This window comes from Vulpes vulpes, chromosome 10 (assembly GCF_048418805.1).
Source record: "Vulpes vulpes isolate BD-2025 chromosome 10, VulVul3, whole genome shotgun sequence".
Classification (NCBI taxonomy): Eukaryota; Metazoa; Chordata; class Mammalia; order Carnivora; family Canidae; genus Vulpes; species Vulpes vulpes.
In genome coordinates this window covers 5,522,634-5,549,864 of record NC_132789.1, presented here as the reverse complement: position 1 = coordinate 5,549,864, position 27,231 = coordinate 5,522,634, and the positions used below count along the sequence as shown (strand labels likewise).

Sequence of the window (27,231 nt, the reverse complement as noted above, 5' to 3'; positions counted from 1 at the left end):
GCATGAAACATGACCCCAGCTCCCAGGAGTCCCATACATATGTGGGCTGCTCCAAGAACCCGATAGAGATCAGGATGTGGTTCCAGTAGCAGACAACAGCCACAGCGTTCGTGGCTCTGCGGTGCAGACAGCACCCCATCGGGCATGGGGACTGGGGGAGGGGAGGATACTGACAGCCCTGTCACCATCATAGCAGGGGACCCACCCCACCCCACTCCTGCCTGAGAGGCCGCAGTCTGATAAACAAGAGTGAGAAAACAGGTCAGATGGGGAGATGGGGAGAAACGGTCACCCAATCAGCATAGGAAAATCATACAGTTACCAGAGAAGACACACATGGCCCGTGTCCACTGCACCGAGCTCCTGGGGACAGTGCCCTGCGAGAGGTGGCAGCCCTTCCCCGGGGAGCAAGAATGCTCAGTGGGTTTTCCATGAGGTGGACCCACTGACCAGGGAAGGAAGCGAATCTCCACCTCATGCTCACACACACACTCACGCTCCAGATGCTGGGCCAGAGCTAAGCCAGTGTGAGGGGGTGCCAGCAGCAAATCTCTGCAGTGGACGAGGAGCAGGGCCACCATGCCCATGACCACAGTCTCTGTGTCTTATGAGGACATGTCACCCCCAACCTCTTGCTTTCTGGCAGCTGGAGTTCACCCTTGCCACCCCCACCCTCACCCCTGCCACTGGCTGAACATTCCTTCCTGCAGACAGATTCACTCAAACCCACACAGGCTGCAACTACCATCCCCGGTGCCAGGGGACTCAGGGCCCAGGTACCCCAGCCCTGTGCCTGGCATCGCTCAGTGTAGGAACAGAGGCCAGGATCCCAGCAGCAGCAGCCCACAGTTACTCTGATGGCATCCAGAGCACCTGCTCGCCCCTTGCTGCTGGTGTTTTTGGTGTCATACCCGAGAAGCCACTGCCACACCCAAGGTCATGAAGAGTCACTGCTGTGTTTCTCCCTAGGAATTTTATGGTTTCGGCTCTCACATTTAGGGCTTCAGTTGACTGAGTGTTTGTGTCAGTTCTGGGGGGTGGGGATCCAACTCTACTCTGCACGTGGATACCTCGTCATCCCCACAACACTTGCTGAAGAGACCATCCTTCTCACTGAATGGATTCAGCCTCTTGTGAAAAATCACCTAGCCACAGGTGTGAGGGCTTATTTTCAGGCTATTCCATGCTGTCCCACTGATCTTGGGTCTGCCCTTATGCCAGAACCACACTGTCCTGGTTACTATAACTTTGTGATCCATTTTGAAATCAGATGCACATGGTTGTTCTTTTCACATCCCATAGGGACTGCCTAGCCAGCCTGCAGTTGACAGTTCTGAGTGCCCACTCTATGCCAGGCGGCACCCTGGGCACACTGCATGCAGCCTCTCACTCAGTGACCCAATGAATGGGTGTTAATATCCTCACCGAGCAGAGAAGGAAACTGAGGCCAAAAGTTAAATGATTTGCCCCACATGTCTAATAGCACCAAGATTTGAAACCTTCCTGCCTGCCCTGCCAGGTGCGGTGTGATGCAGCTCTGCACTGAGGGAGGCAATGGGTGATGGGGCTCCCTGAACACAGGAGAAGGCAGTCCCAGGCCAAGCGCTGGGGGAAAGGAAGGTGGTGTCAGAGAAGGGCAGCTGCAGCTAACTGGCCAGAGGGGCTGGCCTCTGTGGTCACCTCCTAACCCATAGGCTGCCTGCAGGGCTCAGCAGGACAGGGTCACAGAAGCTCAAAATGTTCTGTCCATCAACTGTCCTGAGCACCAGGGCTCCCAGCCTCCCCCACAGCATGTTCATGAGGGATAAGGGTGACAGGCTGCGACTCTCCCCGGCCTCCAGCCTACCCAGTGCTCAGGCTGCAGAAGCAAGCCACGGCTGCTGGGGCAGGTCCGGGAAAAGCCCCAATGCTCAAAGGGAAGCCGGGAATACTCTTGAGAGGTGTGAAGGATGGAAGAGGGGTGAACAAACCTTCAGCTGCCTCTCGTGTACATAAATGACAAGGTGGGTGGGGACAAGCCAAGGAAAGCGGAAAGGCAGACTATGCTGAAAATAAGCCAGTGCCCACTGTGGTGGGCTGAAGGGTGACCTCCCAGAATCTGGAGATTACTTGAGCTTGTTTGACAAAGCACTTGAGATGAGGTCATCCTGGATTAAGGTGAGCACTGAACCATGTAATCAGGTGTCCAGGTAAGAGACCAGGAAATGGCCCTGTGGATACAGAGGCTGAGACCAGAGGGACACAGGGACCCCCAGGGGCTGGGAGAAGCAGAAGGGATCCACCTCACAGCCTCTGGTGGGAACACAGTCTTGCTCACATCTTAACTTTGGAATTCTGGTCTCTGGAACCACCAGAGAATATATTTCTATTGTCTTCAGCAGCCTGGCTTATGGTCATGTTACAGCAGCCTCAGGAAACAGGTGCACCCACCCTCCATGCTGGGCACACCTCCCGGCTTACCCATCCCACACAGCCACCATCGCTGTCAAAGCACCCCCTTCACCAGGCACCACTCTAAATGCTCTTGCAGCAAGCACGTGCCTCCAGCCTCACTGCACCCCACCCCATTTTGAAGAAGAAGAGGAAGAGTAAGGCTCGGGGTGGAGACTGCACTCCCCAGATCACACACGGCAAGCCATGGTGGGTGGGCTGAACCTGAGCCCCGATATTTCAGCAGAGCCTTACCCCCACCCCTACCCCCCAGTCCAGCCCTCCCTGGGGCTGAGCTCAGCTCCCAGGGAAGGATAGGACAAGCTGAGGAGGTTTATGTCAATGTCCTTCTGGGGGCAAAGCCTTGGCTCTTTGCACAAGGCCGGAGTGCAGGCAGTGTGGGCAGCTGACCTGTGTGGTCCCTGGAACCTTTAAGTCTGAAGGAGGTTGGTTCACAGTGGGGACAGGACATGCAGGTCTAAGGTCTGGGGGACCATCTGGACCATCTGGACCCTCCCCATCCTCGATGAAGACAATGCTTCAGGGGCTTTGGGTTCATTACAGAACAACAAGAACAAGAATGCCCTGCCATTGCAGGATGGGCTCAGCCTGGCCTCAGAGCCGCCCTGAATTTCAAATAAGACTACTTTCCCCTCCACCTCAAGGGACCCCCAAGCAACCACAGGGATCCTTCTAAAATGTACATCAGAATTTCTTCCTCCTGCCTAAAATGAACCCCACCCCAGACAGGGCAACAGTGGACAGAAATGTGGCTGAGGCTGGAAGATGGCAGGGAATGGCTATTGGTTCTTCAGTGCGGTGAGAACAGAACTTCCCATCCTCTCAGGAGATGGGTACAGAGGCATTAGGGAGAGAGGCCCAGGTGCCTGCACCTACTCCCTACTTGTTAGACAAAAATATTCATACTCATGCACATGTGCACACACATGCACGTGCACACACAGCAAAGAAGCATTAGCCATGACCCCATGACTGACTCCACTCGGTGGGAATACAGGTGTTCACTGTATTTTGTCCAATTTCCTGTTTGAAATTCTCACAATAAAGACTTCATATTGTTTATCAAGAATGCACTTAGAAGAATAAATTAAGGGTCCCACTGCATTTAGAATAAAATCTGAATGGTTCATCCTGCTGAAGGCAATCTGGCTCCCATGTCATTCACATCAACTGCCGACCCCCAAGTCACACAGTGCACTACAGACTTGCCTGCTGCATTCTGTCCCATCCTACCCAAGCTGGCTCCAACCTCAGGGCCTTTGCACTTGCTGTGCCCTGATGCTCCAGATTTCCACACAGCTGGTCCTTCCTGTCATTCCCACTTCAGTACTGAGGCTACCACGCGGGACATGCAGGCTGTTCCCACTCCAGGCCTCCACACAGCACTTCTCACTGTGCCTCCTCTGCTCAGCCACTGTACGAGCCTTGTGGCAGGTCCTGGCTGTATATTTAACTCAATGAGTAAGATGAAACACCCACTTTCAAGAAACCCATCCATGCCACCTCTGGTCTCCATGTGGTCAATCTGGGGATCTGAGGAAACTGAGAAAGGAAAGGCGAGATGCCCACCACTTCTCACTCCATGGAACTCTGGGGTCCAGAGGACCACCTGCCAGCTTCCCAGCCACCTGCCATCTGTTCCAGAAGCGTCTCCTCTCTTCCGGGACCCAACTGGGGTCTGGGGCCAGAACACGGTCAGTTTAGAAACTGGTTTAGAGGAATCATGCCCTCAAGTGGTCCAATTGGAGCTTTGGTGAGATGGTCTGAGAAAGGACAGCTCTTCCTCTGGCTCTAGAAGACTCAGATCTGCTGCAGGAATTCGGGTCCCACAGACAAACCCATCTGTCAATGTGCTAACATACAGAGTTGAAGAAAAACTGCACAGAAATGAAGGTAAAACGGGATCGAATGACTCCTGAGCTCCACCCAAAGGACTTTTTCAGCCACAAATTCCTGTGCTGGGTAAGCTCATCTGAGCCAGCTCTTCCCTCACAGCGAAGAGTACTAACGAGTGACTTCCCCTCCATCACAGGGCCCTAGTCCCCCCCCACAGTGAATCAGTGATGTAAACAGCCCCCCTGAACCACAACTGCCTGTGTTCCCTCATGCACACTCTCTTCACCTTGGGCCCCCGTCCCAGATGAGAGGCCAGAGCATGTGGCTGATGCAGGAGTCGCACCCCTGGCTGTAGTGATGTAGCCACTGCCCACCGGAGCAAGCAAGGGAGCCTCACTTCTTCTGAACACCCTCATTTTCCTGAGCCAAGAAAACCTCATCTCTAAGGGAGTGCCCTGCAGTCACCTCCACCAACACATGGCCTACCCCACCCCAAACTCTTCCAACAAACTTCTCTCTTCCTGCCTGGAAAGCCCACGGGTCCTCTGACAGCAACCAATTTTCACTGCTTTCTCCCCTTCCAGGCTGGAAAAGGAGCAGCAGAATTCCGGGCCCCAGGCCTCCTCGGGTAGCTGCGCCCCAAGCCCTGGCTTCATCAAAGCAGCTGCCACGCTTCTCATCTGCCCCGCTATCCCTGGCCTTTCTTCATAGCCTGGACATGCAGAGAGACAGCTGCAGGCCAGGAGGTCCCACGGGCACGGCCTCAAGTGCCTGGACTACCTGACTGTCCAGGAAGCCTGGCCCAGGGGAGCGACCAGGGAGACTCCAGCAGTGGCTTACCCATTGTTTCCGAGCGTGGTTCCTCCTCTTGAAGTACAAGATTAACTTTTTCCGCATCGCCTGGTTTCTAAGCAAGAGAAAAACAGCAAATGGGGCAGGTCAGTCATACAGGGTTTCACATATCTTATCCTTCACTGAGCTATTTCCTGACAGCAAGCCCTAAGTTTGCCCCTTTACTGACCTAAAAGACAGCCCACGGCCCCACAAGGGAACCATGAAATGCCAATGTGCATCCTCTCCCTCCCAGCGAGGTTTCCCACATTTCAGACTGAGCACAGTGTGCAGAAGAAGGGTTCCCAGAGGGTGGGGTGTTGAGGCTTCCTGCCCTCCTGGAGCTGCCATCCCCTGCCATGCACACCCAGGATCCCTTCTAGAAAACTAGCCACAGAGAAACATCCACAGGCTCAGACCAGGAACATGGGCCAGAGAGATCAAGACCCTGAGATCTGTGGCCACACAGAGACGAGTGTCTCCCAGTCTGCCTCCAACTAAGCAGCACATTCTGGCCTCTGGGGCACCCTTAGCCTGTGGCAGTCGATGTCACATAAGTAGGGCAGCATGGGCTACCCATGCTCCAGCCCGTGAGGCAGGACCCCTCGGTAAGCCCCTTCCCCTCAGCCCCTCTCCATGGCCTCCCCACACAAGTGAGTGCTACCAACACCTGGGTGGGCCTGGGTCGTCAGACAGGCCTTAGTAAGTAGCCTGGGGAGACCCAGACCTTGCTCACCGCGATCCAGGGGTACAGCTGTGACAACTTCTCTGAGGAGGGGTACTCCAACTTCATCTTCTCAGTAGTATCCAAACCCCACAAAGAGCTTACATGCCATTTCCCATCCAGCCTCTAGGAGGTTCCAGGAGCCACCCAGAACCCCAATCTCAGAAAAAAGACCAAGATGGTAGGAGTCCCCAGGCCCTGATGGGACAAAACTCCCCCAACACACGCCTCATGGGGGGCTAAAGGGCTGGAAACAATCAGACACAGGCACCTCATACAGAGTCCCTCTCTGCCTCCAGGCCCCTGCAGCCAGAAGCCACCACTTCAGAAGGCCCCACTGTCAGGCCAGCTGTCCTCAGGGTCTGCCCCCACACTGGAGTCCCAGGCCAAACAAGTACTCTCCCCAACCCCCAGTGATCTCCAACAGAAGTCAGCATCCTCATTACCTGGTCTCAAGTCCAGGGATGCTAACAAGCCTACATGCCCTCTCTTAATTCGGAGGGAAAGGCACAATGAATGTGTGGGCAGCATCACCTCTCTGGAACTCCCCATGGACCCCAGCAGGGTTCAGAGCCCTGTTTACTCTCCACCTCCTGAGAAGGAAATACCATGCCACTTCTAAGAGGGTCCTGGGAGGTGGAGGGGGATGGGTTACCCTGCCTCCCGGGGTCATTCTGGCCTCATGTTAGCCAGGGCCCTCCCACTGTCATCAGCCTCCCTGTGCTGTCCCCAAAAGGGTGGGCACCAGGATCCTCAGTCACAAAGGCTGAAACCAGAACACTTCGTTCTGTGACGAGGTGTTTCAGCAACCTTAGAGGGCCTCCAACCTCAATACCCTCATCTGAAAAACGAATTCAATAACATCATGTTTTCACATCCTCAGTCATTCAACAGATGTTTATGGAGTACCTACTATGTGCCAGCACTCTTCTAGGCACTTGGGACATAGCTTTGAGTAGTGTAAAGTCCCCAGACCTCACGGAGGTGACACTCAGAGGGGTCACATGGACAGTAAGCAGGACAGTCCACATCATCATGGATTCAGAAACTCAAACATGGGAGTGGGGGTAGTGAGTAGGTGGGACAGGAGAATGTAGCTACTTTAGGTGCAGTGGTGAGAGGGCTGGGGGCTGAGATTTGGATCACCAGAAGCACCAAGCTGTGGAAAGATGCGGAGGGAAGGGCACCGCAGGCAGAGGATTCTAAGTACAGAGGCCTGGGGTGGGAACAAGAAAGGCCATATGGTTGGAGAGAACTGGGGAGGGGCAAGGGACAGTGAGGCTGGCAAGGCTGGCTGTATGAGGTCTTGGTTTGGGCAGGGTGAAGGGCTTTTAAAAATATGGGCAGCTGAGAAGGCCGAGAAGCAAGGACAGCCCAGGGCAGGGAGCCGGGGAGCACTGAGGTCTTGCTTCTTCACAGGATTCTCTACAACAAATAAGCCATTTCTCTCCAGAGATGGGACAGGCATACACAAGAAGAGCCCAGAACATCTTTAAGTAAAGAAGTGCTGAAAAGAAGATGACAAAATTAAAAGATCAGAAGGACAAAGACCCAGCCTGAGCTTTGGACTGCTGAAGCTGGGAAAATATAAACACCAAAATAAGTAACCCCAGCGCTGGATCCAAACCCAAAGAACAAAATAAATATCCATGAGTCCGCATGCTGATATAAATAAAAAACTGAATAAATAAATAAGGAAGAAGGAGCAAATGTTTCTTACAGAATCCGCTTACAAGGAAGGCGGGAGATGGAAAGTCACCACTAGAACACTTCAGCCCACCTGCCACCGGAAGATCCATGTGTGAATGGTACAACTGGCCACGCTTTAAGGAAAAACCAGAATTTGCATAGCTTCAAAGTCTCTTCTCCCAAATAGTTGCTAGTCATTGAGCAGTTTCCACAAATCTTATGATGCTCCCCCTGCAGGAGGTGGAAGGGAGCCCTCCACCCCATGATGGTAGCCTGGATCCTTACTTGCTTCTAAAGCACTGAACACAGGAGAGCAAGATAGCCATGCACGGAGGTGACGGCACCTCTGTCGAGTCCTGATGGGAAGGGTGGCTCCTCACCTCTGTGGGGCTCTCCCCCCAAATCTATGCCCTGCCCCTTCATGAGAAAGCACCAGGCAAACCCAAATCAAGAGACATTCTGCCCAAGCCCTGAAAACAGCTCTTCAAAAGGGTCAGGAAAGTCAGGGGAAGATGGAAAAACTGTCACCTGTGGACCAAGGAGACACAAGGACAGAGTGCAAAGTAGGAATCTGCAATCAGATCCCGGACCGGAAAAATCCAAAGAAAGTCTCTGGGTTGGCACTGAGCACTGTCCCACTGCCACATTATCAGTTCTGACGAATGCAGCCTCACTTAACAGAAGATGTTCATATTAGGGATGCTGGACGGAGGGTATATGGGAAATTCTTTATAATCTTAGCCACTCTTCTGTAAATCTAGCTTTTTATTTTTAAGATTTTATTTATTTATTTAGAGAGAAAGAGGGAGCAGCAGAGGGAGAGGGGGAGAATCTCAAGCAGACTTGCCGGGGAGTGTGGAGCCAGACATGGGGGCTCAATCTCATGACCCTGCGACCATGACCTGAGCGGAAATCAAGAGTTAGATGCTTAACCGACTGAGGCACCCAGGAGCCCCTAAATCTAGCTATTTTAAAATAGATGCTTAAAAAGAAACCAAACAGGGTCATGATCTATGTTGAAATGCCATAGTACAACCAAATACAATTTACTGTAGACCTTGCAGGGGGCATGGTGTATGTTACAAGTTGAAATGGGTCTCTCCACACTCAGTGATATTGGGAGTCCCAACCCCCTATACCTCAGAATTCGACCTGATCTGGAAACCGGGTCTTTACAGAGGTCATCAAGTTAGCATGCAGTCAGGAGGGTGACCCTCATCCCTTATGAATGGCGTCCTTATATAAAGGCAAAGTGTGGACTTGGAGGAGAACACACATAAAGGCAAGATGACATGAGAAGACAGAGAGGAGATAGTGGTGTGTCTATAAGCCAAGGGATGCTCAGGAAGCCAGCAAACTCCAGAAGCTGAGAAAGGCACGGAAGGCTCCCCAGGAGAGACCAGGGTCCCATCACCGCTTCATTCCCAACTGCTGGCTTCCAGAGCTGGGAAAGAATAAGTTGCTGTGGTTTCCAGCTGCTCAATTTGGGGTAACTTGACCCAGCTGCCTGAGGAAGCGGATGCAGCCAAGGCCAGTCTTCAACCAGCTGCGGTGCCCTGGCTGCACCCTGGGAGGGACTCAGTGAGTACAAAGTCTCACGGGGCAGAGGTAACTCCTGTAGCCACCTCTGTTCCCCACAGCTACTGCAGGGCAGTTCTCCCTGGTGGATCCGAATTTCCTTCCAAAGCAAGCACTGTGCCTGGCACCCAGAGGTATCCACTTACTGCCAAAGAGGACAAATGTCAAGTCCGCAGGTTGCAAATGGGCACAGTCCACCAAGCAGAGCCAGTCCATGAAAGCATTGTTTGGACTGCCATGCTTTCTAAAAAATCTGAATTCGTTGCCAGTATTGAAAACCAGAAGCTGTTGTGTAAAAAGCTGAACTTAAAGCTTCTTTTATAAGACCAGGCAGTCTGCTACACCCCCTCATGGCCACAGGCTGGGGACTGAGGCTTGACCACCCCTTTACAAGGATGATGAGCTCACCATTCACCACAGTCCCTGCCACTCCCTACTGCCTCCCGCCAGACCTCCCCACTCTACCTTTCCCTCTTAGCCCCATGGGCATGCCTCTGGTTGCAATCCCCTAGACATCTGGCTTAGGGTGTCCACTTGTTCAACATTCTTCTGGCAAACGTTTTTGGAGTGTTTATTTTGTCCCAAGGAATGTTTTGGTATTGGAGATGCAAATAGCTTCCTACAGACAAATCTTTTCTGCTATGATTTTTTTCTGGCAAAAATAGGCAACACAGTCATAAGAGGGCTCTAGAAAGGCTGACAAACCAGCAACATGATGAGTTTGCCAGTGGAGGCATTTACAGGGATGCAAAGGATAGCTATCATTTCCTGGAGAAGTCAGAGTTTATAAAAGCACAATCTGTAAGGAAACATAGGCCTCGTCAACTGCTGCTGGGCCCAGAAGGAGATACAAAACCTAGAAGGGAGCAATAAGGGGCTGGAAACTCTGGAAGTTTGAGGAGAGTCTGGCCAGGCCTGGGACCACAGGGTTATAAAATAGGAAAGCTTAGGGCAATCAGGGAGGCTTCCTGGAAGAAGAGAGGCTTGCACTGAGGCTTGGGAGAAGCAGAGCAATAGAACGGGCAGAGGAAAATGACAGCATTGAGTTCTAGGGGAGTGAGGGTGATGATGGATTTAGAGGGGGTGAGGAGGGGCATTCAGGGAGAGCCAGACCCCCAGCTGCTGGCTCCAGAGGAAGCCTGCCTGAGCGGGGCTCTGAACACCTTGAGAAGAATCCATCTGATGGAGTAACTGATGGTCTGAAACCTACATACAGACAAGCAAGGTGACTTGCCCAAGGCCACCAGACTAGCAAGGGGCAGAGGCCAGACCGGAGACCCAGGAGAGGTAACAGGGTGGGTGTGCAGACCTGGTTGGTCTAGGAATTTGGCTCTATGACCCTAGTGAAGTTACTTAACATCTCTGAACCTCCAGAGCAAGACCACAAAAACCTGTTGTCCCAGGTGCCCTTTCCACCTGCACAGCTCTAAGGCTGCCGGCTCCAATCAGCCAACCCCCAAGTGAGGCAGGAGGAGGGATGAAATGGGGCATCAAGACAAGAAAAACGGGGAAGAGAACACCGGGAACCCGCAGGCCTCCAGGCCCCAGGGAGGCAAGAGGAACAAGGCCAGTGCCTGGGTTCTACCACCAGAGGAGAGCGTAGCAGGGAAAGGCACAGCACACAGCAGAGCACACATATCAGTAACTGTCCCCCAGGCACCAACCTCAGACCCCTTTGGAGAATCACAGGGGTCCTCCGAGAAGGCACTGAGCTCCTTGAACAGCAATCCTGGCAGGTCCTGCAGTGGCGTGCCCAATTAGTTCTCCCCGGGGCTGCCCTGGCCTCTTCCCTTGCTTCCCAGAGCCTGAGAAGGGCTGAGCATCCACAGCAGACACCCCCACACCTCCCCATGACGCAGGTGGTAGAGGGAGCGCAGCAGAGGTGGGCACAGGTGACTTGGACACGTCTGAAATTGCCAGCGCGGCAGGAAGTCAAGCGTGAAATTAACTTTAACTGTGCAGCCCCAGCGCGCACACACAGGGAAATTAAAGTGACAGAGCAAGGTCCTTGGGGAAGGGGTAACCTCCCACCTGGCCCAATGACAGCAGTGGGGGCAGGGAGATGGAATGGGCTCTCACTGTCCTTATCAAGCTGTCACCAGGTCACAGAATGTCAGACCCATCCACTCCTGCATCCCCAGGGCCCAGAACAGTGCCGAGCACACAGTGAGCGCTCAATAAATACTGGTTGGATGAACAAAGGACAGGAATACATGGATAAAACAGCAAGAAGAAGAAAGATCACAAGATGCTTCCCACGTGCCTGACACTGAGCTCAGCACCTCAGGGACAGTAACTCACTGAATCCTCAGCAACCCTAGGAGGCAGGAGCTACTCTTATTCCTACCTCACAGATGGGGAAACCGAGGCACTGAGAGTCAGTGGCTAGCCAGATGCTCATGGCCCTCAACCGGCCCTTGGGTTTCATCAGCATCATCTCAGATTTCGCTGTCCAGGCCCCTGACCTCTGCAGCCACGAGACTTCTCTGTCCCTGCCCCTCCACACCACACCCCTGGCAGCTCCCACAGCACCAGGGCCTGCCACTGCTTGCCTGGATGGCCATGGCTATCTCCACCAAGGCCTCCCGACAACCAGTCCTTTCTCTCCAGAGCCACCAGAGTGAGCTTTGAAAGTAAAAACCCAATACATCACTTCCCAGCATAAATATCATCTCTGGCCTCCCTTCACACATAAATAATATGACCTGAACTCATCAGTCCTGGGTGATCTGCCTGGCACCGTCTTTCCCTCACCTACCCCACAGGCCACGCTGGCCTTCTCTGGGATATCACCAACTCAGTCCAGTGCCAAGGTCTTTGCACTGCTTGTTCCACTTGCCAGGGAGGTCACATGGCCAGCTGCCACTCAGCCCCCAAGTGTCCCCTTTGTTGTCAGGTCCAACCCTGATCCTCTGGCTAAAGCCACCTACCTACCATATCTGCCATCTGCATAGCATTCTTTTTTTTTTTTTTCTGAGAGAGAGGGAAAGAGATAGGGGCAGAGGAAGAGAGAGAATCTTAAGCAGGCATACCCAGCATGAAGCCTAAAGTGGGGCTCGATCTCATGACCCCAGGATCATCCATGACCTGAGCCGAAATGAAGAGTTGGATGCTTAACTGACTAAGCCACCCAGGCCCCCCTGCATAGCATTCTTTAAAGTGAATGTGCTAATTTGCTGATGATCACATTGAATTAAAAATACAGAGATCATTAGGATTTTTGTGGAAAACTGGGAACAAAATCAAAATTCTAACAATAAATCGGTTCAAATAATTTGCTTACAGATATATTCTTCAAACATAAAATTCCCACTTATGTAAGATATCTTAAAATTATTCATCTCTATATTTTAAACTGAAACATGTCCATCTGTGATTTGGGTTTGGAACACATGTCACCAGGCAGTCACCTACTTAGCCAGAATGTACTCCAGGAGACCAGAACTGTTCTCTGATGAGGACTGGGGAGTGCAAAAATAGGGCACTGGCTTCAGCAAGTTTATAGCTTTCTTCTGCTTAACCAGAGACGTGGCAACACCTTATCTGCTAAAATATTACTATGAATACCTTTTTCCTTTCTTGTTTGGATTTTATGGCGGTTTTTATAAACAGAAATCATCCATGTTATTCTGCTTCAAATATTGCTCATTTTTTAGCAAACAATTCGTGTAAGATTTCAGTATGATGACATTACTACAAAAACTGTTATGTCAAAAGGGAAAACACAACTAGATGTATCAAAACATAAAGAGCTTAAGATGGCACAGTACTTTTCGTCTGCAGGTATCTTCTTATTTGTTTAACTCACTTTCTGTCTCCACTGCTAGATAAAGCTTGAGGAAAGCATAGGCCTTTGTTCTGTTCAGAGCTGAATCCCCAGGTCCTAGAAGAGGGCTTTGCACACAGTAGGTGTTCTACAAATGTGTGCTAAGCGAATGAATGAATGAGTGAGTGCTTCCAGCAGCCCTGCTCAAATGAAAACACCCACCGCGGAGCCCCAAACCAGCTGTCATAGCCCTAAAAGTCCCTCTGCCCTTACATACCCTCATCTAAGACCCCCTCACCCCTAGCAGTGGCCCCAGGGAAGACAGATCGCAAGGAGTCTAGAAGGGATTCAGGTGGCCTGTGGAGTCAAGGAGGGCTGGCTACCCGGGCTGCGAAAACATCCACAAGGCCACACAAAATCACAGGCCATATCAGACACAGAAATCCTAGCATTGTATCAGTGCCTCCTGAGCAGGCCACTCTGCAGCCATGGGCTGAGGGGGGACCTGCCAGTGGTACAGGTGAGGCATCCTCAGCAGGTGTTCCTGGGCCCAAATGGACCAACAACCTCACTGGCAACAAGAGGTTTTCCAGGCTGCTCCATCAGTCACTGGGAGCTGCTAGGGGGCGCCCATTTTGGTCACCAGAGCTTGGTCCAGTCATAAGAGTCCAGAAGCCACAAAAGAAGAGACTTCTCTGTCAACTAGACCAACACCAGTAAATACTTAAAAACTACTGGGAAGTTTGCATGCCTCCAGGGATGGGGAGCTCACTATCGCAATGAACACCCTTGGACAGTCAGACCAGGCTGGACTGCCCACTGGACAAACTAAGTACTATGCTCTGAGGTCACACAAAACGCCTGCACTCTCCCACAATGATGAACCCTGAACAACACATCCCAAAGAGTCTACCTCCAACCTAACACCTTGAGTGCCCACAACCACGTGTTCCTCAAGGGCCAAGGTCTCAGCCCCTTTTACTTTTTGGGCTCCCTGGATAACAATATTCTCTCTTCAGCCAACAAGGCTATGCTCCCATTAACGCATCCCACCCTCCCAAAGCCTACCTTCTTCCCACAGCCACATCTGCAGTGCTTTCCTCCCAGCTTGAAGACATGAAGCCACCAGCCTCCAACACAATTCTGTTGCCCCATTATGCCAGCTCAGCCCATACCAACTACACATGGCACTTAATTGATATTTCTTCACTCCTAGCATCCATCCAGGAAAAGGCCCCATCATTGGGGTATTCCGTATTGGCCACCTCTAACCTCCAGGTCTGGATTAGTGCTCACAGCTGCTCCATACTGAGCCATATGCCACAGAAGGACCCCCTGAGCAGACCGTAGAGCATTCCCAAATATGCTTATTACATCAGAGCCCAAACCACAGGGCCCCACTTGTCCCAGGGCCACCCCACCCAATCATCTTGAGCTTACTTTCCACCAAGAACAGCTTCTACCTGTTCAAGTGGGATGAGGCTTTGCAGCCCTCCATCTCTGTGTCTCCAGGGCTGTGCATGCAGCATCCTCGCCTGCCCTCCCCAACTGAAGGTCTGTGTCCCCAAGTTTCATGGGGCCACTCCTCTTCCCCTCCCTGCCACAGGCCTCCTCTGACCATGATCTCAGCACTACCCAGTCCAGAATTCCTGCCCAAACTGCCCCTTCCTGGCCCTTCCTCTGGCACCTGGCCCTGCCTGGGAGACCTTTTGGGAACTGAGAACCTACCTCCCACCCCAGATCTCTGAGGCCAAACAGCCTGTCCCCACGCCCACCATGCGTCTGCACAGCTGCCCACGAGTACTTACATTTTGATGTTCTCATGATACTGCCTGGTGTCAGAGGGCTGGTTGTACAATGGCTGCAGAGGAAGAAAGAGGAAAGCACTTCAGAGCCAAGCCGGGTGCCACACTGCAGTCCTGGGCAACCTTGGCCCCAGTGCCCCAGGCCCTGGCTCCAGGGAGCTGTGCGCTGGGGTGGGGAGCAGCCGCCGGCAGGCATGAAACAGGACACAGGGACCCGGCCCGCAGCCCCAGCCGGGAACGGGCTGTAACCCTCTGGGCACAGCTGTGGGTGCCATGATGCCTCACCACGGCTGCCAGAGCTCCTCTGCAGGACACTGGGGAGTGCTGCCCTGAGCGTCCAAGGTGTCTGAGTGCAGCAGTGGTCTCGACACGGAAAGCTGCTCAACTTCTCAGCATCCAAACCATGCTAAGACACCATGCTGCCCCACTGCCTGGCAGAGGAATAGGGCCAGATGCTGCCAGAGCCCGTGAGAGTGAGGGAAGGATAGGAAGGCTCATGACAGCCGGGGACCCAGAGTTGGGTACACATGCTCTGCAGAGCAGCAAGGCAACAACTGTCAAGGAAGGAAGATGTGTATGCCCTACAGCCCCCTCCCCTCCTGCAGATGTCCAAGAATGTTTGAGTATTGTATCCCGCCAGGGGAGGACACCGCCACGCCCAGATGGCACAGTTCATAACGATGATACATCAGAAGCAAGCTAAATGTACCCCCCGGAAGAAAGGAGTGGGACAGGAGGGCGTGTGGGCAGCAGAATCGCACACAGAGGGCAGGAGGGCCCTGGACCCACATATGGCATCAAGTGTGTGTGACAGGAGGCAGCAGCAGCTGCAAAAGACTACGTGCAGAGCCAGCCACCGTGCGTCTCCCCTCTCATGGGCATGGCCTGGGTCTATAGCCTGGCTCTGCCACTCTCCAGCCATGTGTCTCTGGGTGAGTCACATAAGCCACCTCTGCCCCAGGTGCTCATCTGTAGATGGAGTTAAACTCACAGTCCTTGTGAAGATCAAATGTGGTGGCACACAAGCAGCTCTCAGACCAGTTCCTGGTGAAGGAAATGCCCAAGACTGTCCATGTCATTACTGTCACCATCAGGGTACAATGATGTATTAATGACCCCAATTTTTCCTGCCTCCCGTAACCAGCCACGCCCTTGCTCTGGCCAATGAAACGCTTGCAAACTTAATGAAAGCAGAGCCTTGAAAATGCACGTTTGCATTTCTGCTTCCTCTCTTGTTCTTCTGCTCCTGGTCAGAGAACACACCAGGCCTGGCCTGCTGGAAGCAGAGAAGACGACACAGGGTACAGGAGTGCCATCCCAGCCAAGGCTAAGCTGGGGCGACCAGCCGACTGTCCAGCTGAGAACATAATCAACAGAAATGCTCAGCTGACTTCTACACTCATGGAAGACAGGAAACGGTGCATATTTCAAGCCACTAAATCTGAGGCTGGTTTGTTACACAGCAGCGGCTGATACAATTATTGTCCCCATTTTAGGAAGGAGAAAATCAAGTCCCTGAGAGGTTAAAATGTGTGTCCACACCTGGGAAGAAATGAGCTACAACTGGAATCCTGTCTCAACTTTGGCACTGGAGGCAGGGGTCTGCTGTCCCTGCCTGTGCCCTCTCTGGTTGTCTTCCTCCGTGTGTGTGCCTGTGTGTGTACATGACCCTCTCCCCTGCCATCCCCTCCTCCTCACACTCACACACACAGCAGGAGCCTCCTAGGGCAGCCATGGATGATCGCCGGTAGATGAACCAGGTACAGAATGTGAGGGGTCAGGCAAGACAGGTGCAGCCTCAGGACAGGGCCCCGGGGCGAATGAAAAGGGCACGTAAGTCTCTACCCTAGAACTTCTCCCCGGGAATGGAGCTGGCTACACCTCCTGACACCCCCAAATGTCTTGAGAATCCCAGTCGATGGAGACCACCCACAAGCAGCACAGCCACAGGGCCCCACCTGCTCTGTTTCCCAGGAACAGGCCACTTGCCCTCCATGGCAGAGCAGGGTCCTCAAAGAGGGCCCTCCACTGCCTTGGGCACTCACAGACCTATGGATGAGGCACTGCAGGCAGCCCTGGCTGAGGACAATGTCACTCCCTCCCCATGTCCCTCAGATTCCCTCCATGACAACTGACCCCTGGCTCTGAGCTCAACTATGCCCCCCAGGGACAGAGATGTCACCCCATGGCTGGTACAGGCCGTCTCCCCCCACATTGGGTCAGGCTGCCCTTCCTAGGTGCTCAGCCAGAAGCGGGGAGGTTTGAAGTTCACTCTGGGTTTGAACAAGAGGGCAACTATAGAGCTCACAGTAAGACTCATGCAGTTTCTCAACTAGAAGGAGGCAAGGCATTACCAATGAAGGCCAATAGCACTCACCTCAGAGCAGCAAGGGGCCCTACAAAGATCCTCAGGCCAAATTTTCAAGCACTAAACATGCATGTTTAACCCTGACTGATGCTGCATTAGGTCCTTTGAGTTTCTGCACACCCATAAAACACAGGCCAGTGGGGAGAGGGCTTGACCCGAAGGTTCAGTTTCCAGGAACAAACAGATGCCCTGATTTAAAAGATGGCACCTCCCTCTCTGGCTGTGTGACCTTGGTCACATGTGGTCCACACTCTGGGCCTCAGTCTTCTCATCTGGGAAATGGGCACAGGAACCACCTCACAGGGCTTTTGAGGAACCCAGGAAATTTCAGGCTTGGTGGCTGATTTGTGCTGTTTTGGTTTTAAAGATGGCAAACAGCAATGTCTCCACAGCCTAAGGAGGCCAAGAGGGCCTGAAGGACCACATACAGAGACCCTAGGAATGAGTGATGGACAGCAAGCAGGGACTACCTCTACATATTAGGTTGGGCCAGAAAAGGGGAGATAGGTTTCTGAGGTGCAAATGGGTCACAGTTGGCCTGTGACCTGCCAAACCCACCTTCACCTGTGGCCACCTGCCCTGCTAGGTAAAGATGAGGACAGAGCAGCCTGGCCCTCAGGCGGCTTTCAACACTGGGAACTTGGGGAACACTGTGGGGCTCACAGCCTCTAATCACAGGGGCTTTCCCCCAAGGAGGCACTCACTGAGCGCTCTTCGAGGTAAAGTGAGTCTCAGGAGGGAAGGAAGTGTCTGGGCCCAGAGCACCTGGCAGGCTGTTCGTTACCATGGTGACAGACTCCCGGGGCAGCCCCTCTTGAAGGCCCGAGTGGGATGGGGGTCAGAGGGGCCACATCCCATCCTTGGCAGGTGCACAGCTCAGAAAAAGGCAGGGTCCAAGGGAGGCTCCCTTATAGCTCTCCTGGCCACCTGCAGGGGGTGCTGCACAAGGGCCAGGCAAGGCCTCCCTGGGTCCCAGGAGACAAATCCCAATATGGCAGCCAGGACAGGACCTTCACCTCACTCACACCCACGGTGGCTTTCCTCCACCTCTCCCTACCTCACAGACTCCAGCCCCCCAACCCCCGTCAGGGGGACACAACACCCAAGAGGGAAGCTCCCTCCCACAAGCAAAGATCAAGGTACCGCCGAGAAGACCCACTCTCCTGGCTGGGGGCCCCAGGCCTGTCTCTTTGCCCTCCCCACACCTCCATCTCCTCCTCCAAAAATGGGGGCACAGCCCGAACAATTCAGAGGGCAGAAAGAGAGTGCAAGGCGGGGGACGTGCAAGGCTATAAAGCAGACATGACAAGGAAAGCAGCACTGGTCTCCGGGAGAAGGAAGGGGGGGTGGTCCCCTTTGGGCCTGACTGCAGCCAGCTGGCAGGGTGGCCAAGAACAGCCAGCAACCCAGGTGGACCGAGCTGCTAAGAAATGAAGTGTCAGCCCCGGCCCTCAACCCTCTGGTGACACCACGTTCTTAAAATAGTACCTCTGAACAGGAAGGAAAGCGATGACTCAAAGCCGCGGGGGAGAGAGGGTGGGGGCTGCAGCGGCCCACACCCTCCCCCTCCCCCCCAGCGCCCCTCCTCCAGGCCTCGTAACACCCCCAGTTAACTCCCTCAGTCCCCCACCCCCCGTCCAGTATCCCCTCCACCCTCCACCCCAGGGGGCAGTTCAGGGACTGGGGGGGGGGGGGGGGGGGGGCGCGGGCGGATACTGGAGGATATGGGACTGGCAGGCCTGGGATGGAGTGGGTGAGTACTCAACCCAGTCCATGCTATTCACTTGCTTTCCATTGCAAATTTCCCCTTGGCCCCCTGGCTGCGCTCCCACAAAGTCAGAGAGCACCCATCCTTATCCTGAAGCCCCCCACCACCACCAGCAGCCTGTCCCTAGGCCAAGGGCGCCTTGGCTGCAGATGAGACCAGTGTGGAGCTGCACTCCCCAACGGTGCTGCCTGGTGCCCAGAAGGCCTAGGATCAGCAGCACCAGGCCCTCCCTCCATGAAGGAACCTGTGCACGGGCTACACCTCTGAGCTGCCTCTCCTTGGAGGACACTTCTGCTCAGTGGGGCCTTCTGGTGACCAAGACAGAGGGCAGACCTCAGCTGGCTGCAATCCCACAAGTTCGGCATACCTCTCTGCCTCATTTCTTGTTCTGTGACCTCAGACAAGGAACTGCCCTCTCCAAGCCTCATCTAGAAAATGGACAGTGACCCCTCTACGAGGCCAGACACAAAGCAGGCACTCTGCCACTGTGAGTCCTCTGCAAAGCCCCACTGAAGGCCACCAAGCCAAGAACCCACTGAGGTCACTTCAGGAGGCTCCAGTGACAGCCACACAGCCCGCCAAACAGACACTCCAGACCTCAGCCTCCTGCGTCCCCAGCCTTGATGGAATCTCCGCTTGGAGATCCCCAAGGAGGGGACAACCCCTCCCCCTGGAAGACCCAGAAAAGGATCACTTGGATTGTGAGCCCAGTGGGCGGCCTCACAACACTCACTGGGAGGCTGACCCTGCTCCCCTGAGCACTCAGCCCAGGGACAGGCTGCAAGACCTTGGGGTCAGGGATTGGGTGTTCTCTGACTTCGCCAGGAGGGCAGCCTGGCCCTGGGCATTCCTCGGGCATCTGGACACAGCAACCTGCATCCACACCTCCACTCAGGATGCCCCTGGGACTCATTAGGTCAGAAAAGGGGAGAGGGAGAGCTGCCAGGTCTAGAAATGATTGGGTACTACGCCTTCAGTCCTGCCATCTCTGCTGGCAAGAGGGGAAACTGGAGCAAGCAGCAGCTTACTGGTGGGAATGGAAGATGGTTTACCGCTTGGGGTAACAGTCCAGCAATCCTCAAGAGGCCACACATAGAGCAACCATGACGTACCAATTCTGGTCCCAGGTATACAACCAAAAGCAATGAAAAGCTGCCCATGCAGAGACTTGTATGGTAACGTTCAAGGCCACTCTATTTGTGATGGCCCAACGCACAGACAGGCTAATGTCCACCAATGCATAAATGGGGTAACAGATGTGATGTACCCACAGTGGAATATTATTCAGCCCTAAATAGGAATGAAGTCCTGACACATGCTACAACATAGATGAACCCTGAGGACATTACACTGAGTGAAAGAAGCCAGTCACAAAAGGCCACATGGTGTATGTGTCCATTGATACGAACTCTCCAGCAGGCAAGGCTGCAGAGACAGACAGCAAATGAGAGCAAGTGAGTGGTGGGACGTCGGGGGGGGGGGGGGGGGGGAGAGATGGAAAGATAAGGCAGTGACAGTTAAGAACACGGAGTTCTTTCTGAGATAGTGAAACATTCTAAGGTTGCTTGCGGAGATGTCACACACACCCATGAATATACTACAAAACACTTAACCATACACTTTAAGTGGATGAATTGTATAACTTGTGGGTTATTTCTCAATAAAAAAAAGTGGGGGTCTTAGAGACATCCCAGAAATCACATCCAACAGGGAAACAAGCCCCAGGAGGGGTGCCTGCCACCCATCCCAGAGCCCTAGAAGCCATCCATCGCCTGCCTGGCCCTGTCCTCTGAGAGAACCCGGGATGCGCCCTGCCTCCCCGTGGCCCAAGCACATGGACTCCAGGCTAGGGCGCAGCTTCACTGAAGAAACAATCCCAGGGGCAAACAGCTCAACCCTCCTAAGTGTTCACAACGAAGCACTTACGACAAAGTAAGGCTGTGCTAACTGAGCCTTAACAGTGCAGCATCTTACCCCAACCCCCATAGATCCTGGTCTTCCCATTCCACAGAGAAGAAAACCCAGTCCTCTTCTCAAGGCTACTCAGCAAACACACGGTGGAGCCAAGTTCAGAATTAGGCTCCAGATGCAGAAGACTTTATTAGGCATGAGCATGCACACATATCCCCTTAGATGTGCCACGTGCATGGGGCCCCACATGGCCAGCCCATGTGTATGCCCATACATGCTGCCCTGCAGCTCTGCGCCAACCTGCCCAGTGGGACACAGACTGGTCCCACTGACTGGTCCTGGGCAGGTGGAGCTCTGCTCACTTCTCCTGGGGCTGAGGCTTCCCATCAGCTGGGAGTTCCCTCAACGTCTCTCTCTGACACATAAAGGTGTTGAGGACACAGGCATGTGACTGGGTGCCTGAGAGAGAAGAGGCCTGGGGTCTGCTTCCCAGCTCTGCTGCTAAGAGGACATTTCCCATCAGAAAACTTGCAGACAACACTAATATGAGTAAGATGAACTATAAATGCTCAGTGCTTATAGTCCGCCAGGCACTGTGTTCAGTGCTTCACAAAAATCATTATGGTAATCTTCAATACAACCCAATGGGATCTGTGTTATTACTGCCATTTACAGATGAGGAAACTGAGGGATAGGTTGGTTAAGAGAACTGCCTAGGTCCACACACCTATTCAGTAGCAGAGATCACCTGGCCTGGGGTATGGGCTTCCTATGCCAAGCCAGTCCAACTGCACTGGACTCCACTGTGTCCTGACTGCAGGAGAGCCAGCTCCCCTCCTCCCCACCCCCAGCCCCAGCATGGCAGGCCCACCCACCCGCCTGCTATCAGCCAGTCCCTCTTATCAGAAGGGTGTATTTCCTGCCTCCTCCAGAGGACAGGGCAGCCTTGGCAACAGCTGACTTCCTCCTTCCCCTCCACGCCCACCTGCAGCCCTGCCCACCTTTCTAGCCACCCCTGCCCAGAGCTGCCCACCCTGTACCCCAGCTCACCAGCTCCACCTGAGGTCCCAGGCCTTCCAGAATCCGATGTGCAGCTTCGGCCTTCTTCTGCAGGGTGATGGAGAGGAGGAAAAATTAAAAAAAAAAAAAACAAAAAAAAAAAACAGATTATAAATAGAGGCCTCCGGAACAGCAGGCAGCTGCCCAACCCAGCAGCCAATCCACAGCCCCAGAGGGTGAGGGGTGTAGGCAGGATCCCCCTGCAAACCCTCCCCAGGCTAGAAACAAACAGAGGGGCCTCAACACCCCTTGCAGCGGCCCTGGCAAGCCAGCCAAGTTTCGATTCTAACAAACACACGGTGTTCTCTGCTGCCTGGCGCCCCCACCCCAGGCCCACATCCCCCAGGGCCCAGTGCTGTGGGCACAGCCCCTCGCCAGCAGGCCACTCTGCCAGGCCCAAGATGCCTTCCTCTGCCTGGGAGCTGGCTGGGTGTCTGCAATTACCTCAGAGCTGGTGCCGCCAGCCGGGGGGGGGGAAGGATAGAGGCGCTCAGAGATACCCTTTCTAGGATTCTTGTATTTCACAATCATGTGACTATTTCTGAGCTGCCCAGGGGCCTCCCCACCTCCCTCCCCACTCACAACCCAGGACTTATTAGGAAAACAGGAACATGTGGCAGAAAATGCTCAGTGGCTGTGAATGCAGCAGGCTGGACCTCCAAGCCCGGCCATAAAGGCGGACATTGTGCCTGTGCCAGACCCCACGGGCCCCCAGCCTGGGACCACCAGGGCCTGCTCTCAGGAGGCCCAGGGGATGGCCTGGGGCCAGCTGGGGTAAGGGATGGGCAGAGAGCTATGGACGGTGGCTTTAGCAGGGTTATCATCAGATCTGGGCCACCATGTGCCGTGGAAAATGGGGTGCCCATGGCGTGCATGGGGGCAGACCTGAGTCCTCCTGTGACTCAGGGGAGGCTGGCTGCTCCTGACTCAGTCCACCTCAGGGAGACCATCTAGTATCTGCAAAGAGCCAGGATAACAGGCCAAGCAAGTCACCAGCAACAATTCCCAAGTCCAGACCCACTAAAAGGGGACGCTCCCAGAGTCCTGGGAAACACAGCTAACAACAGAATCTGAGTCCTGGGCTCCTGGTGTCACAGTGGGGAGGAGGAATGCTGAAAGCCAACCCATCCCCCCCTCTTAGCCCCTGGTGACAGACCGTGGGTACGTAGGTGGGCTTAAGCTGGCCCCAACAACTAGCTCTACCTAGAGCTCTGGGCCCAGCCCAACCAAGAACGAGCCATGCTCTCAGCCCCTTTGTGCAGAGTCAAAACCCCAAAACCAGCAGCCTCAGCATGTGGCTGGGGGCCAAAAAAATCAGGGGGCAAATCATTACTGTAATAATTGCCACGTCACCAAGGACCTACTATGAGCCAAACATGACCACAGAGCACATGTTATCAAGACTTAAATCACACACAAGCACAACATGAGACAGATATGAGATGTGTCCCCATTTAGCAGACCACAAAACTGAGGCATGGAAAGATAACGTAAGGAGAAAAATTCCTGCTGACCTCCAGGCTCCAAGAAAGACAGACAAGGGCCAAGGCCCACACAGGGCCTCCCCTGGGCTTGGGACCGGCACCATCCTGACAGTCATTGCCAACCACCCCTGCCCTGGCCATGCCAAAAAACAAGGGAGGGTTACCATGAGGCTAAAGGTAGAGTTCCTGAGCCAGGTCAAGTGAAAGAAGGGATGGGGTAGAGAGGGGATAGAGCAGCTCCCTAAACTGCAATTACCTCAGAGCTGGTGCCTCCAGCTGGGGAGGGGGAGGAGGATAGAGGTGCTCAGAGATACCCTTTCTAGGATTCTTGTATTTCACAATCATGTGACTATTGTGACTAGCACCCACTCTGTACTGAGCATGGGGGCAAAACACGAAATGAATGAGGCCCAGCCCCTGCCTGCAATAACCCCAAGTCCAATGAGCAGCTGGTGAGGAGTAGTGATGGCAGCCTAGGAAGCTCAGCAGAGAGAGGTATGTGTGGTGGGCATGCAAGGCATGAAAGCAAGGCTCAAGTGTCTCCAGAAAGGTAACAATTGGGATGCATAAGGTGGTCTTTGAGGGATGAATCAGAGTTTCTGTGCATTCATGAGGTTCTGTGGGGGTCAGCAGCAACTAGATAAAGGAGAGATGCCAAGCACAGGAAGGGTATGGCTGGAGTGGCTGGGCCCCTGGACACTGCCGCATCACACAGGTAAGCATGGGTCTTGGATCTTGGTACCAGGCCCATGGGGCGGGGCGGGGGGGGGGGGGGACGAGGAGGGCGGGGGGGGGCAGAAGCCCATGTCCTACGAACCATAGCAGATTCCATCTTCAACCACATCATCATTCTCAGGACCACGGGCACCCAGAGAGGGGGCTTCCTGCAGGCGCTGGAGAAGAAAGCAGGGAGGAGTCCCTTCCCCACCTGCCAGTCACAGGGAGTGCAGGAGACGGGGTGCCCCGAGCAGCCAGCTTGCCAGCACATGCCTGGTACAGGAGTGTCTCTGCTCCTAACACTTCCCCAAGCTCCACAGCTCAGCCCTCAGCAACCCTGGGGCCTTTTAAGATGCACTTCAATTTTCCAAAGATGACACCACTCTCCCCCAGTTTACTCACTGAAACCGATCCTGAAATTACCCCAAAGTTGCTGCAGGATTGGACAATGTGCAGCCCCAGAGCAAGGGGCGCAGAGCCAGCTGGCCCAGGTTCAAGTCCACTTACTAACTGCGTGGCCTTGGGCAAGTCCCTCCATCTCCCGGAGCCTCAGCTTCCTCCTCTGGAGAACGGGTGACCAGGGCACCACCTTGGGCAGCTGTAACACCCTGAAATCAGGATCTGGCACACAGTAGGCACTATATAGTAAGGGTTGCCTATCGCTATTACTGTGGTTGACAACAAGCACAAGACCATGGCTCACACTAGGTGGCCCCTACCTAAGCCAGGCCCTCTACTGGATCTTCCACATGCCCCACGTATTTGGATTCCTGCAAGAACTCTATTCAGAAGGTTCTAGCATCAGCCCATTTACACACAAGAAAGCTGAGATTTGGGTCATGCAGCCCACCTGAAGTACACAGGTCCAATGGTGGGTAAAGGATGGGACACAGCAGGCCCACCTCCTCATGCCTCCCTGGGGGCATTTCCTCTCCCCATGCCACCACACCCCTGCTCCTGCTTCATCCCCACCCCCACCCCATCCCACTTCATGGCTCAGCTTGAAGGGGTGGAGTGGGAGGAATCTACTTGTCAGTTCATGGGGAGCTGGGGGGATGTCCTGCCTATTGGGCCTCTCTCCTACACAGGCAGGGCTTTCTTGTCACATCTGTCCACCAGAGGCAACATATGGGAGTCAGCTCTGCTCTAAGCTTCGTCCAGCCACTCTACCTATCCCGGGCCTTGGTCCACCACCAGCAAAATGTCTACACTCTTCCAGGCTACCAAACCTCCTGGACTTTGACAAGGACGTTCTGCAAGGAACAAAGTGACATGCATGTTGTCACTTCTCTCTTAATGCCTCCCTTCAAATAGAAGGGAATTCTCCCACCACCTAGCAAGGGGCATGGCCAGGAACACAGGTGTGGGCCAGATTGTGTCCCGCACCTGATAGTCCCTCCCACCCCCTCAGCTGACAGCATCTTACCACCTTGAGAACCAAAACCAAACCTCTCAGAGGACCCATGGGGCCCCACTATGCCTGGCCTTTGGGAGGCCCCTGCCAGAGGGTGCCCTGCTCAGCAACCAGAGAGCAAACCTAGGAGCTCATGCCAACAGGCAGGTAGGAGCAGGTCCCTCACCAGGCACTGGGGCGGCAGGTTAGGGTCTGACAAGAGACTGCACTCGTGCAGGGGACCCCGTGGTCCCAGTGGCCAGAGAACCTGGGTGCCCAGGTTAGGGTCTGACAAGAGACTGCACTCGTGCAGGGGACCCCGCGGTCCCAGTGGCCAGAGAACCTGGGTGCCCAGGTCATGAAACCCCACAGTCACCTGCATCAATAGGTGCTGAGCATGGAATCTGCTTAAGACTCTCCCTCTGCCCCCAGCCCCTCCACCCCTCCCCTGCATGCCAGTGCGCGTGTACACACATGCACATGAGCTCTGTAAGATAAATAAATAAGTCTTTAGAAAAAACAAAAAACAAAATTTACTCCTAAGATGCTTGAAACGTATGGCAAAAGAAAACGTGGGTCTTACTCTGATTCCCTCATCACTGAGCACCACACAAATAACCACAGGTGTGCCCCACATGTACTGACTCAGGCACACATGCACACAGTCACCCCCAGGTCCCCTCAGACACGTGCACACATACGTGCACAGAGGTGCTCTGCCCCCATAAACAGCCTCCTAACCCTCTATCCTTCTGGCTCGTCCCAACAGCACCCATATCTGCAGACCCAGTGCAAGTCCTGCCCACCGCCCAGACTCCCTCCAGCATCAGTGCCATGCTACGTGACCCTCATCTGTGCAGCCTGCAGTAGTGCCACATGTTTGTTTTACTCAAACTCTCAAGTGTGAGCATGCTCCTAGACCCACAAGGCCTCTACCTCCTGGCCCTCACACACTTCCTCTGAAGATCAAATGAGACCCTGTCCCCTCTCTGAGCCTCTGCCTGAGCTGGGATCTCCCCCAGGATGCACTCTCCTCAGGGATGTCGGCCCACCCCACCCCTCATTCCTCCCCCCAGGGACCCTGCACAACTCTGCCTCCTGTCCTGCCATCTGTGTGCACCTGCCCAGCCCTGCCCACAGAGGCAGCTCCTGGGAGGCTGGGAAAGCCTTCCTTGCTCAATTGGCTCCCTCTGCGCGGCCTGGGTGCCTCAGCCATGTGCCCCGAATGGATAATGAGCCCAACCAAGTCCAACATGCAGAAAAGCCAGCCAGGCCCTGCCTGGCAGGGAAGCTGCGTTTTCCAGCCGGCAAGGCATTTAGAGACAGACCCTTGTCATCCACCTCTCAGAGGAACCAGCAGGGAAGGAAGGAGGATTAAAATTTAATCCTATTGATCCCCCAAGGGGCTGTAAATTCTGGCTGCTCCTGCCAAAAGCAGCTGAGGGGCTTCCTGCCCACCCAGCCTCCAGGCCCCAATTCAGCCCACATGGAGGGACCCCCTTCCATGCTAACCTCCACTGGGGGCCAGGGACCAAACCCAGCACCCCCAAAACCAGAGGACTCTTCCAGGGGAAAGAGTCTCCCCTCCTCTCTGCCATCCTTCATTCATTCAAAAAATGTTTGCTGAGTACCCACTGTTTGCTGGGCACTGTTCCGTGCTGGGGATCCAGCTGGGAAACAGAGGCAAAGATCCCTGCTCTCACAGAACTTCTGTTTACAATAAACAGAATAAATCAAATATGAATCGTGTCCAGTGGAGTGGGAATGAGGGAAAAAGAAAGGAAGAGGACAAACATCCCATGAAGGGCTTTCAGGATCAAACAGAGGATCACAACAGGCCCTGCTGAAAAG

General features: G+C 54.0%; 1 protein-coding gene across 50 annotated transcripts in view; it reads right to left on the bottom strand.

Annotated features, from left to right (window-relative positions):
- The window catches only part of NCOR2 (nuclear receptor corepressor 2), a 209,735-nt gene that overhangs the window by 95,584 nt on the left and 86,920 nt on the right, over window positions 1-27,231 (bottom strand). For all 50 annotated transcript variants that reach the window (XM_072722674.1, XM_072722696.1, XM_072722679.1 and 47 more), the window contains 3 exons: window positions 21,778-21,834; window positions 14,684-14,736; window positions 5,128-5,194 (listed from right to left, as the gene is read on the bottom strand). In XM_072722674.1, coding sequence (XP_072578775.1) covers window positions 5,128-5,194; window positions 14,684-14,736; window positions 21,778-21,834 — 177 coding nt within the window. The remainder of the gene's footprint in view (window positions 1-5,127; window positions 5,195-14,683; window positions 14,737-21,777; window positions 21,835-27,231) is intronic.